General features: G+C 48.8%; 1 protein-coding gene and 1 pseudogene across 1 annotated transcript; both read right to left on the bottom strand.

The window, feature by feature from the left end:
* Positions 1-8,772: 8,772 nt before the first annotated feature.
* LOC146764056 (uncharacterized) lies at positions 8,773-16,316 on the bottom strand. The gene is made up of 2 exons (XM_085565645.1): positions 14,907-16,316; positions 8,773-11,600 (listed from the first exon to the last, which is right to left on the bottom strand). The coding sequence occupies exon 1, from the start codon at positions 15,739-15,741 to the stop codon at positions 15,022-15,024; it is 720 nt and encodes a 239-aa protein (XP_085421771.1). The 5' UTR covers positions 15,742-16,316; the 3' UTR covers positions 8,773-11,600; positions 14,907-15,021.
* LOC146764057 (uncharacterized) lies at positions 12,944-14,584 on the bottom strand (annotated as a pseudogene).
* Positions 16,317-18,945: the final 2,629 nt, after the last annotated feature.

Below are 18,945 nucleotides of genomic sequence, written 5' to 3' on the forward strand. Positions count from 1 at the left end.
GGTGGGTAGGAAAGGGGGATCTGGGGTGGTCAGGGAGAAGGAGCAGTAGGAAGAGGAGAGAGAGATGAGGAGGAGGTTAGGGAAAAGAAGGAACAGGAACAGGAGGAGGAAGAGGAGGAACCGCAGCAGATCCACACGGTTTGCCTGCCCTTCTGCCGAGTCTGCAGCTCCCCTGGTCATGGCAGCATTTACTCGCCCAGATCCTGCAGGTAAGTGGGGAGGGGGAGCTCACCCCAAATCCATTGGGGGGTCTCTGGGAGTTTTTTTTGCAGGGAAAGGGATATTTGGATCTTGTATTGCCCCAAAGGTGAGATGCAGATGCCCCTTTGGAGACTTGTGAAGGGTTCCTGTAGCGATCTCTGTACTGGCTGGGGCAGTGGTAACAGTTTGGGGGGGACATTGGTTTTGGGGTTCCAATTGGCATCGGAGTGGGGAGAGCAGCAACGGCCAATCTTGGAGCTGGGGGATCCCAGCAGCCTGGAGGAGTGGGGGACTCTGGAGATGAGCAGAGTCTGGGCCCATCCAACTGTGAACAGGGTGGTGACTTCTCGAGCTGGACTTGGGCAGCAGGACCAAGGTGCTCACCCTTTGTTTTTCCCCCAAGCCAGGATTTGTCCATCCCAACCTTTGTGCAGGTGGAGCTGGTGGAGGCTGTGAGGTAAAGGAAGATAGCATGGAACACTGAGGCAGGTGAGGAGGAAGTCACTGCCCCTTTCCCCCTCTCCTCTGCTCCACCTATCAGCCCAACATTGCCCCTGGCTGCAGGACAGCGCTGCTGCCAACGCTGTCCTGCCAGGGATGAATTGGTGGGATCTCCTTCCCCTTCCCTCTGGCATGGAGGCAAGTCCCATCCTCTCCTTTTCCACCCTCCTTTCTCTTCTCATTCTATCCTTCTTCCTTCCACATCCCTTCCTCTTCTTTTCTTTCCTTACCCCAGGCACTGAGCTGCAGACAGAGACCTGGGAGGACAAATCGCTGCTCAGAACCTCTGTTTTGAGGCTTTTTTGAGCAGCTCCACAGCATGGGAACCCAATGGGGAGGAAAAGCCCTGGAGATCCCACACAAGGAGGGGCTGCAAACCCAGCCCTGGGAGTTGTGAGGAGGTAAGAGCCCCTCTGTGCCTAGAAGGCAGCCAGAGATCCATTTGGCACTCAGAGATGGTGGAGATGACTCATGGCGGTCAGAAGCTCCACAAGCGCTTGGAATGTGGGAAGGACTTCAGCTGGAGCTCCAGAGATCAGACCTGATCTGGCACCAGGTGATCCAGATGGGGAATCAATCAGCCCTACAAGTGTGGGGAGTGTGGGAAGGGCTTTGGGTGGATCTCCAAGTTCATCAGCACCACAAGATTCACACCAGGGAGAGGCCCTATGAGTGTCCCAAGTGTAGGAAGTGGTTTCTGAGAAGCTCCAATCTCATCGTAATGAGCCAAGGGTCAGCTGGAAATGTATTTAGGATAATTGAAAACTGTGGATGAGTCAAGGGGACAGCTGGGAATATAACTGAGATAGTAGAAGATTTCATATTTTAGTTAAGATTTTAAAATTAATTGAGAAGCCAAGTTAGCTAGCAAAAATCACATGCCTTAGTTAAAGAGTAGCAAATATATTAGAAAAGTAAAGCTAGGAGTGACAGGGATAGATGTAGGAATTGCGAAGGAGCAGAGACCATAGAAATATCTTGCCTTAAGAATAATCAGCAGTTAGGAGAGGCTACCGTGACCAGCAGATCAAAAAGTCCTGCAAACTGGCCATGGGTGAAGAGTTTACCTTGAGGAAGACAGCTTTCTTCCTCCCTTACACCCACTCCCTTATTTCAAAATCCCAAAGACCCAGTTAAGGAAACACGATTGCACAGCCGTAATGGATATTCAGCTGATTATAATACGAAGCGGGCAGGTAATGATTATGTATTATGTGTCCTTAGAAACAGCTTGGATATGTAAAACCTTTCCTGTATAAATAGAAAGCAGGAGTCTGCAACTCCTTGCACATGTATTTGGAAATGATTCCATGTGTGTCCAGCACTGCAATAAAATACCCTTCTTTCCAGCTTTAATTAGTTGAGGAGCCGTCTGTCCATGCTTCAGTGCATCAGTGGATTCACACACAGGAGAGGCCCTTCTGCTGCCCTGAGTGCGGGAAGGGCTTCAAGCACAGCTCCAGCCTCGTCACCCACAGGCACATCCACACCGGGGAGAGGCCCGGTGAGTGTCCTGTGTGTGGGGAGAGATTCTCCAGAAGCTCTCGCTTGACCCAACACCAAAGGAGGCACCATTAAGGGAAGCCCTGCGAGCACCCCCAGTCCCAGTGTCACCCCCTTTCCTGCCCACAGAGCTCCTGAGCCAGCGGCGGCCGCAGCCGCTCCCCGTGGCCTTGCACAGGACCCCCTGTGATGGGGCAGGGAGGATTCGGGAGGGTTTGGGAGGATTTGGGAGGATTTGGGAGGATTTGGGGAGGATTTGGGGAGGATTTGGGAGGATTTGGGAGGATTTGGGGAGGATTCGGGGAGGATTCGGGGAGGATTTGGGGAGGATTTGGGAGGATTTGGGGAGGATTTGGGGAGGATTCGGGGAGGATTTGGGGAGGATTCTGGGAGGATTCGGGAGGATTTGGGGAGGATTTGGGGAGGATTCGGGGAGGATTTGGGGAGGATTTGGGAGGATTTGGGGAGGATTTGGGGAGGATTCGGGGAGGATTCGGGGAGGATTCGGGGAGGGTTTGGGAGGATTGGGGAGGATTGGGGAGGATTTGGGAGGATTTGGGGAGGATTTGGGAGGATTTGGGCCGTGGCGGGGCGGGTCCGGCCGGGACCGCTGGTCGCTGCGGGTCTGCCCAGCAACTGGTGAGTCATCAGCCGCGCTGTCTCTGATTGGCTGAGGGAAGGCGGGAGTAGGAAAAGGATCGGGAGAGATCCCGCCCCGAGCACCGGCACTGGCAAAACAGTCCCAGCCTGGGCAGAGGGAGTGAATTTATTACCATCCAAATCACAGCAGGAGAAGGGAAAGAAATCTCTCCAACACCTTCCCCCCACCCAACAGGGATCACCCAGACCAGGGGTTATCAATGATGGAGAGTCGGGGGCATCTGAGTTGGGATCAGAAGCCAATTTTATTGAATGTATCAGGTGTTTATATATAGAGTTTCACTTGTATGGTGCTTATATAGGGCTCTGTTTTTGGTAACAATTTCCCATTAGTTACACTTCTTTGTGACATCACATCACCTGGTAACATTATTTTATCACTATGTCTCCCAATATGTTTGTTGGTCACTTCTTGCCCAGGGAGACTTTATCTGTGTCTGTCTCTCCCATGGTTTCTGCTCAATCAGGCAGAAGAAGAAGAAGATATCAGGCCCCTTTATCAGTTCCACTGTACTCTCTGTTTTATTCCCCATACCTCCCCCTATCTGTTCAAACAAAAATATATTCTTAAGTGATTTGTCTATTAATTTTTTCACACAATATAAAATACAAGGAATAAGCATAACAATACAAAATATAGTCCTAATACATATAAGCCTATTTAAACTAAATTTCTTATCCATCCACCAAGTCTCCAATCCCCCAGAAGCTGATCTAGGCCTGTAAGCCCTGATACCACTGGGTAATCATAATCATTTCCCCAAGGGCATAAGTCTGTTAGAGGTTAAACAGGTGCTGATGTGGTGGCGAGGTCCTGTTCACAAGGGTTCTCTTCCAATGTTGATGTTCAAGGTGAATCTTCAAGTGATGCAGTCAAAGAATCTCAAAACGCCTTCACATTGTTTGCTGGAATCCACTTGGAACCATTCTCTGTGGACATGCAAGCAAAACCTCTACCCCAACCTGGTCAGAGAGAAAGCCAGGTAAACTTTCCTAGGAATTGTTCTGGGGAGTTTTGAGAAGGCTGAGAGAAAGAATTAAAGCAATCTTGCAGCTGGTGTTTTGAACAGTTGTTTTCTTATGTTTACTAAAGGGTGTTTCCTTAATTAGCCAATCATGTGAGGTGTGTTGATTAAAGGACCAGTCAGGTCTACCGGTGTTGGAGCAGTGTATAAAAAGAAATGGGTTCCTAAAAAAATTAGTATTAGTCTCCTGGAGAGAGTTAGATTTTATGTGTCACCTGACTCTTGTTCCTGACTCAGTGGTGACACCAGGTGACATCAGGTGACCTAAGGATAAAGCCCCAATATCTTACCAGATCCTGGATCCTTCACTAGGGCAAGGGATTTTTCCTTTTGTTGCAATTGTGAATTACAATTAAAATGTCAAACAATCAGGGGTTGGGGTCCATCAAAGATCATTTCAAGAAGTTGAACACATAAAAGGCTTTCTGCAGTCTCTCGGAAGGGTTGTCCTCTCTGGCCCCCCTTTCTATTGTACCAGGAGACGCTTGAGGGAGCCATGAGCCCATTCAGTGACAGATTGGCCTTTTGAGGAATGAGGAATACCTGTTTTGTGTATAATTCCCCAAAGGCAAAAAAGGTAGCAACTCAGCAGGAAGTATAAGCTGGGCCATTGCCTTTACTTCAGGTGGTATACCCAGAGTTACAAAAGCAGCAGTGAAGTTCTAGAGACATCTTTAGCCTTTTTCCCTGAACAGGCTGATGCAATGTCTTGGTTTGAAAAGACAGGAGTCTGTGTAGGAAGGCAAGACCCTCCTGTGAAATGGAAAATGTAAACCCCCCCTCCCTCCAAATTACCACAATTTCAAAATTAAAAGGCTGTCAAGCAAAGATATGGGAATGGGAATAACAGTTCTTTACTATGAAAAAAACTAAATTCAAAAAAATGCAGTTAGTACAAACAAAACTAGTGATGGAGTCAGAAACCTGACACCCTGAGGAGTCAGGGTGTTGGTAATAGTCCAGTTAAATGGTGGCTGCTCCTCCTGGAGTGGCAGATGAAATGCTGCTGAAGCGGTGATCTCTAGAAGGGTGGAGTTTTCTCTGAAGGTCTGGTAGTAGTTGGGCCTGGTCTTCCTCTGGGAATCCAGCAGAGAAGAAGCTGCTTCTCTGGGAATCCAGCGAAGTGGCTGCCAGTGTCTCAAAAATGCTGATTTTATGCAGGTAGGAATGCTTGGCTCCTCCCTCTGGGTGGAGCATCTCACAATGGGATGATGTAACTTTACTGGTCATGCAGTGAGTCATTCAATGGTCCATGAACAGAAGATATCTCCCCGGAGGGAGACATTGTTCTCTGAAGAGATAAGAAAACTGCCCAACCTCCAACAGATGGCAATAGAATACATGCTGATCTTACAAGCCAGGACACCCCACATCCCCATTGTCCCCATTGTCCGCCCACTGTCCCAATGTCCCCAATGTCCCTGATGTCTCTGATGTCCCTGATGTCCCCGCAATGTTCCCCCATTGTCCCCGATGCTCCAGCATTGTCCCCATGTCCTCAGTGTTCGCCCATTGTCCCTGATGTCTCTGATGTCCCCAATGTCCCCCATTGGCCCAAATATCTCAATGTCTCCAATGTCCTCACATTGTCCCCAATGTCCCCCATTGTCCCCATGTCCCCCAATGTCTTGTATGCCCCCACACTGTCCCCACGTCCCCAGTGTCCCTGATGGCCCTGATGTCCCCCCATTGTCCCCGATTTCCCCATTACTCCCACATCCCCGATGTCCCCAATGTCCCCCCACATCCCCATTTTCCCTGATGTCCCCACATCCCTGATGTCCCCCCACATCCCCATTGTTCCCAATGTCTCTGGTGTCCCCAATGTCCCCCCACATCCCTGAGGTCCCTAAATCCCCAATGTTCTCCCAGTGTCACCGATGCCCCCCCACCCCATGACCGCCCTGTCCCACCCCACAATGTCCCTGATATCCCCCACATCCCCGATGTCCCCAGTGTCCCCGATGTCCCTACACCCATGATGCCCTGTCCCACCCCGCAGTGTCCCTGTTAGTGTCCGTGCGGACGCCGCAGACACGGGCGCTGCTGGGGGCGCCGGGGCAGCTGCACTGCCCCTTCGCACCCCTGGCCGGGCCCTTCACGCTGCAGTGGCTGCGGCACCGCCACGGCGCCACGTGGCGCCTGCTGGCCTTCGACTCGGCCGCTGCCCGCCGCACCGAGGCTGTGCCGGGGGTGCTGCTGTTCCTGGGGGGCCAGGGGAGCCCCCCCGGCACCGCGCAGGGGAGGGGAGGGGAGGGGCTGCAGAGCCCTGCGGGGACAGCGGGGGGCGCCACCGAGCGGGGGGGGTGTCGGGTCTTCCCGGCTGCCAGGGGGCGCTGCTGGGAGTGGGCGGCCTCAGTCCTCCTGGCCACTGGGAGGCGCCAATGGACAGCCTTGGTCCTCCCGGCCACCAGGGGGCGCTGTGGGCATGGAACTGCTTTGGTCCTCCCGGCCACCAGGGGGCGCTGCAGGCATGGAACTGCTTTGCTCCTCCCAGCCGCTAGGGGGCGCCACTGGCAGTGGGTGGTTTTGGCCCTCCCGACCACCAGGGGGCGCTACTGGCACGGGACAGCCTCGATCCTCCTGGCCGCTAGGGGGCGCTGTCGGCATTGAATGGTTTTTTGAAGGTTTTGGGAACATTTTTTGTGGCTTTTTGGGAGGTCCTGGGGGGTTCGGTGGGTGATTTTTGGGGGTTTTGGGGGCATTTTTTGGGTTTTTTTGGGGGAGTTTTGTGGGTGATTTCTGGGGACTTTTTTTGTGTGTTTCTGGGAGGGTTTAGCGGGTGATTTTTGTGGGTTTTGGGAGCATTTTTGGTGGTTTTTTTTGGGGGGGTTCTGGGGGTTTTTGGGCACAGAACGGCCATGATCCTCCCAGCTGCCGGGGGGCGCCACTGAGGCCGAACGTTTCCTCGGTCCTCCCAGCCGCCGGGGGGCGCCAGGGAGATGTCGCTGCAGCTGTCCCAGTCCCTCCCAGTCCATCCCAGTTCCCTCCCAGTCCCTCCCAATATGTCCCAGTATGTCCCAGTCCCCCCAGTCCCTCCCAATCCCTTCCCAGTCCCTCCCAGTCCCTCCCAGTATCGCCAGCTCACTGTCTTGTGTCCCAGCCCCTCCCCGGGTGTCCCTGCTGCCGTCCCGGCTGTCCCCGGGGCTCCCGGCCGAGCTGCGCTGCGACGCCGTCGGCTTCTTCCTGCTGGACGTGGAGATCCGCTGGGAGCACCGCGCCCACGGACACACCCGGCCACGCTTGGGGGACACTGAGGGGGACACCGAGGGGGACACCTTGGTGACCACCCTGGGGCCTGGCTGGGACGTGCCACACCGGGTCACTGTGGTGGTGGCGGGTGAGGGACACATGGGGACATCAGGGATGGGGTTTGAGGACACCTTGGGACATCAGGGATGGAGTTTGGGAAACCTGGGGACATCAGGGACAGGGTTTGGCCACAGCTGGGGACATCAGGAACGGAGTTTGGGACACTTGAGAACATCAGGGATGGGGTTGGGGACACCTGGGGACATCAGGGATGGGGTGTGGATGGTCTTGGGACACCAGGACTGGAGCTGGGGACACCTGGGATGGGGTTTGGGACATTGAGGATAGAGTTGGGGACACCAGGACGGAGTTGGGGACATCAAGAGTGGGGTTGGGGACAGCTGGGGACATCGGGAATGGGGTTTGGAGGGTCTTAGGACAGCAGAGATGCCTGGGAACACTGGGGACAGGGTTGGGGACACCGGGGATGGGGTTTGGGACACTGGGGACACAAATGGGATCTCCTAAGGGACATCAGGAGCAGAGCTGGGGACATCGGGGGGTGGCCGGTGCCACCAGGACGGGCTCAGTGCCACCCGGGCGTGTCGGTGACGTGTCCCCAATGTCCCCACAGGTGCCACCAGGCCCAGCGTGGAGAACATGGCAGGGATGGGCCTGGTGGACATTTGGGGAGGTCTGGGGAGGTTTGGGGACATCTGGGGAGGTTTGGAGACATTTGGGGAGTTTGGGGACATTGGGGACACCGGTGGGGTTGGTGGCACTGGAGGAGTTTGTTCCAGTTTGGATTTTAAGGTTCTTTTTTAAAGCATTGATTAAAAAACCCAAAGCACGAATTTAAAGTCATTAGAGAACCAATTACCCAGCTCCAATTGTTCACTGATTTTTTTTAAAAAGCAATTTTTAAAAAGTTCCGTTTCCCATTTTATCGATTTTTCATCAAATCTTCGCTTTTGTCACGGGAGAGGGGCAAAAAAAGGAGAAAAAAATGGGGGGAAAAAGGAAAAAAAGGAGATTTCCTTTCCCATTGTTCCTTCATCTCCACACATCCTAATCAATAGCAGAGAGTTAGCAATGATCAATAGTAGGGAGTTATCAATAATCAATAGTGAGTTATCAATAATCAATAGCAGATTATCATTAATCAATAGCAGTGAATTATAAAAAATCAATAGCAGATTATCCATAATCAATAGCAGTGAGTTGTCAATAATCAATAGCAGATTATCAATAATCAATAGCAGGGAGTTATCAATGATCAATAGCAGGGAGTTATCAATGATCAATAGCAGGGAGTTATCAATAATAGCAGATTATCAATAATAGCAGTGAGTTATCAATAATCAATAGCAGATTATCAATAATCAATAGCAGTGAGTTATCAATAATCAATAGCAGGGTGTTATCAATAATCAATAGCAGGGAGTTATCAATAATCAATAGCAGTGCATCATTCAATCGGCATTTTTCACAATATTACAAAGAAATCAATCCAATATTATTTATTGATTATTGATTATTGATTATTAATTATTAATTATTAACCATTACAAATAAATTTATCTGATATCAACTATTGATTATTAATTAATCAATATTGCAGAGAAATAAATTCAGTAGTAATTACTAATTCTTTATTATTACCAGCATTGCAAAGAAATAGACCCAATATCAACTATTGATTATTAATTAATCAACACTAAAAATAAGTTGATCTATTATTAATTATTAAGGATTAATTAATCAATATTACAGATAAGTCTATCCAATATTAATTATTAATTATTGATTATTAAGAATCAATATTACACATAAATTAATCCTATGTTATTAGTTATTTATTATTAATCAATATTACAAGGAAATCGATCCTATATTATTATTATTAATATTACAAAGTAACAAATCCAATAGTGTTAATCAATGTTAAAAATAAAATAATCCAATATAAATTATAAATTATTAATCAATATCACAAAGGAATCAATCTATGTTATTAGATATTAGTAATTATTATTAATCACTCGATATTACAGAAACTTTTATCCACTCTTCATTATTATTTATTATTAATCAATGCTACAGAGGAATCAATCCAATGTCAATTATTTATTATTAATTAATCAATATCACAAATTAATAGTCCCAGTATTAGTTATTAATTATTGATTATTGAGCAATGCCACAGGAATCGATCCAGCATTAGTTATTGATTATTGATTATTGATCAGTATCACACAGGAATCGATCCAAAGCTCGTTCCTGTGTAACGTTTCCTGCTCGCGGCGAGCTCTGAAAGTGCTGATCGCGGGTCTGTAAAATCACAAACTAATCACTAATTACACAAGTTAATTAATAATAAACTAATTATTACACAAGTTAGTTAGTAATAAATAACTAAACAAGTTAATTAGTAATGAAATAATAATTATAATAGTGATAAAATCGGAGCAATAAAAACGTGGACAATGAGGGTCAGGACACCACAAGATGATAAAAAATGAAGAATTTTGGACACCCAGGAGTTCTTGGGCACTGTGAAAACACCAGTCAGTTGTTCTTGAAATGTTAAAAGTTTATTAATAATAAAATAGTTATTAAAAATATAAAATAAAAAATTAAAATAATAAAAATAATAAAATTAAAATGCAAAATAAAATCAGAGTTATCAAAATCTGGACAATGACATTTAGGCCACCACAAGGTGATAAAAAGAAAATAATTTTGGATGCCCGGATGTTTTTGGGCACCGTGAAAAATGCCAGTTCTGGTTCTTTAAAATATTTTAAAAATTACTGATTCAAACAAGTTAATTAGTAATAGAATAGTTATAAAAATAGCAATAAATAGGAGTAATAAAAATTTGGACAATGAGGGTCAAAGCACCACGAGATGATAAAAAATGAAGAATTTTGGACATCCAGGAGCTTTTGGGCACTGTGAAAACACTGATCAGTTGTTTCTGAAATTTTAAAAGTTTCTTAGTAATAAAACAATTATTAAGACATATAAAAATAAAAATAAAATAATAAGAAATAAAATAAAATAAAATTTAAAAATAAAATCAGAGTAATAAAATGTGGATAGCGAGGGTCAGGCACCATGAGACAATAAAAAATTAAGAATTTCAGACATCCAGGAGTTTTTGGGCACTGTGGAAAATAACAATCAGTTGTTTTTTAAATTTTAAAAGTTTATTAGTAATAAAATAGTGAGTAAAAAAAAATAGTAAATGAAATCAGAGTAATAAAAATGTGGACAATGAGGATGAGAACACCACAAGATGATAAAAAATGAATTTTGGACATCCAGGAGTTCTTGGGCACTGTGAAAAGCACCACTCGCTGGTTTTTGAAATTTAAAAATTTACTAATTCAAAAAGTTAATTAGTAACAAAATAGTTATAAAAATAGCAATGAAATCGGAGCAATAAGAATCTGGACAATGAGGGTCAGGACGATGACAAGACAATAAAAAGTGAAGAATTTTGGACATCTGGATGTTTTTGGGCACTGTGGAAAACACCAGTCAGTTGGGTTTTAAAATTGTAAAAGTTTATTAGTAATAAAACAGTTATTAAAAACCAGCGATAAAATCAGAGCAATAACAATGTGGACAATGAGGTGAGGACAGTGACAAGACAATAAAAAGCGAGGGATTACGGACGTCCGGATGGTTTGGGCACTGAGCTGCCAAAGCCACGCCTTGAACAAGGAATAACCCAAAAGCAGCAGCCTGTTGCATATTCATCGATCTCATGCATGATGCATCAATCCTGTCCAGCCACAGAGCCCGGAGCAGTGGCAGCCTCTGCTCAATCCCGCGGCGCCCGCAGGGCTGAGCGGGGCACGGAGAGTGAATTTCCTTTAATCAGGGAGCGCTTGTGGCAGCACATTGCTCTGCCTCCCAGCATTTTCCACAGAGGAGCACAGAGGGAAACGAAAGAGAAAACAATTTCTGTTTCTGTTCCTTGTTTTAGCATGTGGAACGTGTTTGGAGAATTGTTTAACAATTTGTTACCCAAATTGTTGTGGGGTGGTTGCTGGGTTGGGTTCTGGTGAGGATCGTTTGAGCCTGGGGCCAATCCAACCCACCTGGGGCTGGAATCTCAGAGAGGGTCACGAGTTGTGAGGAGTTAGATTTGGGAGTTAGAAAAAGAAGGTTTGTATTTTAGTGTCTCCTTTAAACAGTATATTAATAGAAAAAGCGGGTTTGTAGTTTTAGTATCTCCTTTAAACAGTATATTAATCTATATTAGTATAGTTCTAATAAAGAAACCATTCATCCTTCTGAGCTGGAGTCAGGCATTGTCATTTCTTCCCCCCGGCTCGCCTGCATTTACAATAAGCTGTAAATTCTTTTTCTCTGGAAGATTTCGGTGTCCTGCGGCTGCTGTCCCGGTGCAAGTACCTCATTCCTTTCTTCCCACGCACAGAGTTTCTATTTTAACCACAAAAGCTCCGTTTTAACCACAAATCTACATTTACCCTACCATTAAAATGTTAATACAGCACTACTAATCAATGTAACATAATGCAAATCCTATTCAATTTAATACTTGCAAAAAGCCAATCATAAAATATGCATTTTTCACAGAGGACATCCCGAGGCTGCTGCAGGGACAGCGATGTCACCACTGTGCCGTCGTCGGGGACGGTGACATCATCAGGGACATCGCTGCTGTCACTTCTCCCCTCTCCCCAAACCACACTGGATTTGAGACAAATTCGGGGAATTTTCTGGGAATTTTCATTGCAATTGTCCCAAATGCTGATGGGAATTCCTGGGGTGATGTCACTGGGGACACTTGGGGACATTCTGAGGACGCTCTGGGGACACTGATGGGGGTGGCGGTGGGTCAGGGGCTGAATGAGCCCCTCGGTGCCTTGCAGCAGAGCCGGGTTATAAATGACAATAGAATAATCAGCTTTTGAAATTCTGTATTGCCTTCTGCACGTTGTTATTGAGCACGAGGATTTTGCTGTGGTACTTGATATTGATATTGATTACTGATAATTCCTTGCAGCTGCTCGCTGGTACAATAAAATCAATCCATTTATGTGTACACCGTATAACAAATTTACTGCTAGAGTAATAAAAAGATATTATATCATAGGCCTTAATATATTAAAAATAGATAAACATTAAATAGATCAATAATAAATACTGGAATAGAGACTATGTAATGTTAAAATGCTTTTGTGTGACTGACTCAGGTGTAAAGCAATTCTGTTGTTTCTCACATCTGCAGACCAGCCTCACCAGGTGATACCAGTGACACAAAGCTCAGAAGAATTTATGAATTTATCAGGGGGCCTGAAACAACAGGGTGGAACCATGAGAAGAAATCAAAAATATCGACTTAATCTACAGAATGTCCTGCAGACAAGTCAGAGGTGAGACCCAAACACGAGCTCCTGGGACACCCAAACCTCCCGGGAGTGTTTGAATGTCAAAACTCAGGAGTGTGTTCGTGGCCCTGCAGTGGAACCGGATCCGGAGAACGAAGGGTTAAGTTGAGGGCGAGTTCTTTGGCCAGCCCCAAAACCCTTTTTTATCCCTGATTAAACTTTGTTTAGTAATCCCTTAGTGAACTTTGTTTTTCACACCCGGCTGGGATTTGGGGAGACCGGGGGGGGGGGGTCCCTGGACAGCCCCCGCTGCTGAGCACTGACCCCCCCTCACCGAGCACCGGGACCCCCCAAAAACCGCACCCGCACCCCTTCAGTGCCCCCGACCCCCCCGAGCACCGGGCTCGGACCCCCCTTTGTGCCCCCCACCCATCACGGGGGTTCCGCCCCCTCCCCTTTGACCCCCCAGAGCCGCGGGACCCCCGGGAACAGCGCCAGGACCGGGGGGGCCCGGGGATGTGAGAATTGGATTTGTAAAGGATTCCCAAATCCTGGCAGAAAGCTCACACTGCCTTGGACTTGTCCATGCAAACTCTGAGATTTTATTGTGCCAGCGAGCAGCTGCAAGGAATTATCAATAATCAATATCAGTATGAGCACCTGAGCAAAATGCTGGGGGTCAATAGGAACCTGCAAAAGGCAATAGAGAAATGCCAAACCCAACAGAAAAAGTAGAAAAATGCAAAAGGCAGCAGGGGAATGCAAAAGCCTTCTGAGTGCTCTCACAATGGCCCCAGGTGCGGCTGGTAACGTCATCCCAGAAACTCCCATCAGCATGTGGGACAATGCCCATGAAAATTCCCAGAAAATTCTCCGAATTGGTCTCAAATCCCGCGCGAGGAGGGGACTGGTGACGCCAGCACTGTCCACCAGGATGTCACTGTCCCTGATGCCATCAGAGCGGTGCCATCGCTGCAGCAGCCTGGGGAGATCCTCCACGGCTTTTTGGCACCGCTGGGCCAGGGCGCGCCTGCTGGGGCCACCGGGGCCGCCGGAGCCACCACAGGGACTCAAGAGGAGGTCGTGGATGTCCCAAGTGTCCCCAGCAGGTGATCCTTGCCCAGGCAGGCACTGGCATCCCACAGCTGCTCAAACTCGGCCACTTCGGCCACCAAGGCCTCAGGGACATCGGGGGACGCCTTCTTTGTCCCCTCCAGGATGGCCTCGATGTCCCCGAGCTGGCGCTGCAGCTCCTCGGGGAACCACCTGCCTCCTTCACACTCTTCCACCAAGCGCTCCAGCGGCCCCAGGGCCACCTGTGCCCAATGTCCCCTTCTGGTGGCCACCATAGCTTGGCTGCTGGCCACCACGGCCTCTCCCACGGCCTCGTTGGTGGCCGCAGCCACCTGGGCCTTGTGCGTGGCCCTGCCGAGGCCCTCTTTTCCCTGCCCAGGGCCACCTTCAGCTGCTGGGCTGTGGCCACCAGGCTGCTCCCAGCTGTCCTCCTGCGGGTGGCCACGTTCTGCAGGTCCCCAGCCCGGATGGCAGCGATGGCCGCGTCCCAGCGGGCGTCGCGGAGCTCGGTGGCATCCCAGGCCAGCAGGGCCCGGCTGTCCTCGAGCCTGACCACCAACTCCTGCCAGGCCCAGCCCGCAGCTCTCACATCGGCCCAGGTGGCCCCTGGGGTGGCCCCAAGCACGGCCAGGGCCTGGCCCAGAGAGGGGACACCACGGTGGCCCAGGGAGGTGACATCGCCCTGCTCCAGGGTCTCACGGAGACTCCAGGTGAAGTTCCTCAGGTTCCCGTGCAGGGACTCTGGGGACATGAGCTGCTGCTCGTCCCTCTGTAACCTGGTCACGGTGGCTGCCACCTCACCCAGGGTGGCACCACATTCACCAGTGACTCCAGCTGGTACGGGGACACCTGGGGAGGGGACAGGGGAGGTGTCAGGGACCTGGTGGCACTTGTGGCCTCCTGCGGTGGTCCCTGTGTCCTCCCAGGGTCCCCTTTGTCCCCTCCTGAGGGCTCTGATGTCCCCTCTGTCCCTTTGTCACCCCCTCATCCCCTCTGTCACACCCCAGCCACCCCCCAATGTCTCCTCTTCTTGCCCAGGGAGCCTTAAACTGTGTCTGTGTCTCCCACAGTTTCTGCTCAGTCAGGCCTCAGATATCAGGCCCCCTTATCAGCTCCATTGCTTTACTCTCTGTTTTATTCTCCATACGGGGACACCAGGGCTCTGCCCAACGTGGGTCACTGGGGATCATCCAGCCCGGATCCTCCCATGGGGGATGGAGCTGCAGCAGCGCACCAAGCTCTTCCCTCACTCTCTTCCCTCACTCCAAGCTCTTCCCTCTCTTCCCTCACTCCAAGCTCTTCCCTCACTCGGGGCACTCACAGGGCTTCCCTTAGTGGTGCCTCCGTTGGTGTTTGGTCAAGGTTGATCTCTGTGAGAAGCTCTCCCCACACTTCCCACACTCGTAGGGCCTCTCCCCGGTGTGGATGCGCCGGTGCTAGGTGAGGTCGGAATTGTGCTTGAAGCCCTTCCCACAGTCGGGGCAGCGGAAGGGACTCTCCTCTGTGTGACTCCGCTCATGACTTAGGACATCGGAGCTGGTCCGAAACCTCTTCCCACACTGGGGACACTCGTAGGGCCTCTCCCCAGTGTGGATGCGCTGGTGTGTTCTCCGGTCTGAGCTCCACCCAAAGCTCTTCCCACATTCCAAGCACTCGTAGGGCCGTTCCCCATTGTGGATAACCTGGTGCTGGATCAGGCCAGACATGCGTATGAAGCTCTTCCCACACTTCCCACACTCGTAGGGCCTCTCTCCAGTGTGGATGCGCCGGTGCACGGTGAGGCTGGAGTTGCGGTTGAAGCCCTTCCCGCAGTCGGGGCAGCGGTAGGGCCTCTCCTCTGTGTGAATCCGCTCATGTCTGAGGAGAGTGGAGCTTCTCTGAAACCTCTTCCCACACTCCCCACACTCGTAGGGCCGTTCCCCAGTGTGGATCCTCTGGTGCTGGATCAGGCTGGAGCTCCAGCTGAAACCCTTCCCACATTCCAAGCACTTGTGCGGCTTCTCCCTGCCATGAGGCTTCTCCACCAGCTCCGAGCTCCGCCTGGATCTCCGCCCACCTTCCTGGCTCAGGGGGGCTCTTTCCTCCCCGCAGCTCCCTGGGCTGGGTTTGCAGCTCCTCCTCCTGCAGCTTCTCCGGGGCTTTTTCTCCTCCTCCATCCAGCCACACCCTGGAAATGACAAATCCTGGTTTGGGGAAAGAACAAGAGGAGAGCACCTTGGAATGCAGGTTCCACCTTGCCCAAGTTCATCTCAGGAAGTCATTGGGAATCTTGTGTCTGTAAGTACCACCAAAACACCAAGATTCAGCCCAAACACACCACAAACTTCAAGACACAGATGAAAAACTCCCCAAACATCACAAGTCAGCAAAACCTCCTCCAAAACATAAAGATTCAGCTGCCACATAAAACCAAAGCACCAACATTTAACCCAAGAAAGCTCAGAAACACCAAGATTCACCCCCTGAAAATCGTGGATACCCCTCCACAGTCACCTGCTGCATGTGGGGGGAGCAGCGCTCCTGGGGCTGGGGGGAGGCTGCAGACACAGGGAGGGGTGGAACCTTCTGCTGCTTCCTCTTTCTGCTCCTCCTCCTCCTCCTCCTCCTCGTCACTCCTCATTCTCACACGCCTCTTCCTCCTGCTATTCCTCCTTCTCCTGCACAATCCCACCCTCTCCTGCCACCTGCATCCTTTGACCATTCTGTTCCTCAAGCCTGCTTCTCCTTCCCTTCTCCTCCTGCCCCCAGGCCTAGCACCCACTGCCGGCTCCCTCTTCCCCCCAGCCCCACTGCATCCCAGCGCAGGGGCAGGGATGGAGCTGGGGCAGGTCGGGCTGGGGCAGCGTTGGGCTCTCGGCCGCTCCCGCCCGCACTCGGTCCCCACTGCAGCCGCTCCCGCCAGGACAGCGCGGGGGGGCCCGGCCTTGGCGCTGCCCCACTCCCACCTCCCCAAATTCCCCTCGCGGGGCCATGGGGCCGAGGGGGGGCGCAGGTGGGGTCCAGGTGGGGAATGCTGAGATAATTTTAAGAGTGGGTCCCCTAGAAGAAGAATTGGAATTTGTGGTAGACACAGGGGCAGAATGAACCTTTCTGTTAAATATTCCAAAAGGTTATAGTGTAAGCAAAGATACCGTAATAGTAACAGGAGCAAAAGGAGAGAGTTTCACAGTACCCGTTATTAAAAATGTGGTAATAGAGGGAGAAACTAAATTTTGGATGAGGGATGTTTTCTTGGTCCCAGGGGCAGGTAGCAATTTATTGGGACAAGGTTTACAGGTGAAATTAGGAATAGGGGTTGTTCCAGAAGATGGGAAGATGACAGCTAGACTTTTAAAACTAGGCCAGGAGGATGGAAGAAGAATTAACAAGGAAGTTTGGGCTGGGGAGGGAAATAGGGGAAGATTAAATATTAACCCCATAAAGATTACAACTGAGGAAAAAAAAATTGTCCTATACATGTACAGCACTATCCTGTATCTTTAGAAGGACGGGAATGTTTAAAGCCAGTAATAGAAGGACTAACAAAGGATGGACATTAGAACCTTGTATGTCTCCCCATAATACCCCAATACTCCCAGTAAAGAAGCCTGACGGGAGCTATAGACTGGTACAAGCCTTAAGGGAGGTTAACAAAGGAACTCAGACCCGCTATCCAGTGGTACCAAATCCTTATACTCTTTTAAGTAAAGTTCCTCCCCAGCATCAGTGGTTTAGTGTAGTGGACCTTAAAGATGCCTTTTGGGCTTGCCCATTAGCCCAGGAGAGCAAGTTATCTTTGCTTTTGAATGGAAGGACCCACTAACTGGAGAAAACAGAAATTAAGATGGACAAAACTACCACAGGGGCTTACAGAATCCCCAAACTTATTTGGACAAGCTTTAGAAACAATACTACAAACTTTCCCCACTCCCCCTGAAATATAAATTATCCAATAAGTGGATAATCTTTTACTTTCTGGGGAAGCTGAAGCTGGAGAGGCTACTATAAAGCTTTTGAATTTTCTTGGGGAAAAAAGATTAAGGGTATCAAAAGGGAAGCTGCAATTTGTAGAATCAGAGGTAAAATATCTTAGACAATTGCTTAGTAAGGGTAGTTGGAAGCTCAACCCAGACTGAAACACAGGGATTCTATCCCTTCCCCCTCCCTCTTCAAAGGGGGAAATCAGAAAGATACTCAGATTATTGGGATATTATAGATTGTGGATTGAAGGAAATACACAGGCAGTAAAATTTTCGAATAAAAAAAACTGACAGAGGGAGATGATATAAAATGGATCAAAAAGGGTAATGAAAAACTAAGAAAAAAGAAGTAAAAACTAGCCCCAATATCAACTTTAAGCTTACCTTCACTAGCAAAACCCTTTCATCTGTATGTAAATGAAGAAAAGGGGGTAGCTCATAGGGTTTTGTTTCAAGAGTGGGGAGGAGTAAAGAGACCTGTGGTTTATTTATCAAAGATGTGGGATCCAGTAAATCAAGGCTGGCCAGTGTGTATTCAAGCTATAGCAGCTACTGCAATCCTAGTAGAGGAAAGTCATAAACTGACTTCTAGAGGTAAATTAATTGTAATTGTGTGCACACCTCATGCAGTACTAAATTTCTTCCAATTTGCTTTGTGATTTTTATCTTGAAATACATAACTTACTGTACTCTAGGATTGAAAAACTAGTTTACAGCTGTGACATAGCAAAACCTGCTATTAATTTGAGTCAATGCAGGCTGTTCAATCAAGTGTTCTCAGTGTGTAAAGTTAAACTGAAGGTAACACCAGCTGCTTGGCAGGTCAATGAGAAACATTTTTCCTTCCAACCAGTCCTTTTTCATGTACCCAAATGTGTTTTGCTTTCTTCGTTTTTTTGTTTTATTTGTTTGCTAGTTTTTCTGGAAGTGCTAACTACTTGCAGTGTATCTAGAACAGCAAATAAAATTGTGCATACAAAACACTTGTAAAAAAATAGGGCTCATTTTTTCCCAGAATGGGAGGTGGCTACATATAGAAAAGGGAAACTACAAAGCTAGATGAAGAAAAAGTTTCAGTATCTTCTAATGTAAACAATTTGTTACTTCCAGCATCACAGTGGGTGTGTGACACACACATATGAAAAAGATGGTGAGGGAGATCTCTGTTTACTACAGTTTCCTATTTCTTGAATGAGTTAGAGAGCTATGAAGCAATTGTGATTCCTTGTGTGGATTACCCAGGCCTGCAGGGAGGGCTTGGCCATGGTTCCCTCTGTGCTGCAGGCAGCCCTGCAGCGTGGCAGCAGTGGCTTGCCTCTGGTGAGTTTGCAGGCAGGGTGCTCCAGCACTGCAGTGCTCAGGGGCAGTTTCCTATTTTGACACCAAAGCTTAAATTCAAGA

Source organism: Lonchura striata, chromosome 36 (assembly GCF_050655825.1).
Source record: "Lonchura striata isolate lonStrDom1 chromosome 36, ASM5065582v1, whole genome shotgun sequence".
NCBI classification, from domain to species: domain Eukaryota; kingdom Metazoa; phylum Chordata; class Aves; order Passeriformes; family Estrildidae; genus Lonchura; species Lonchura striata.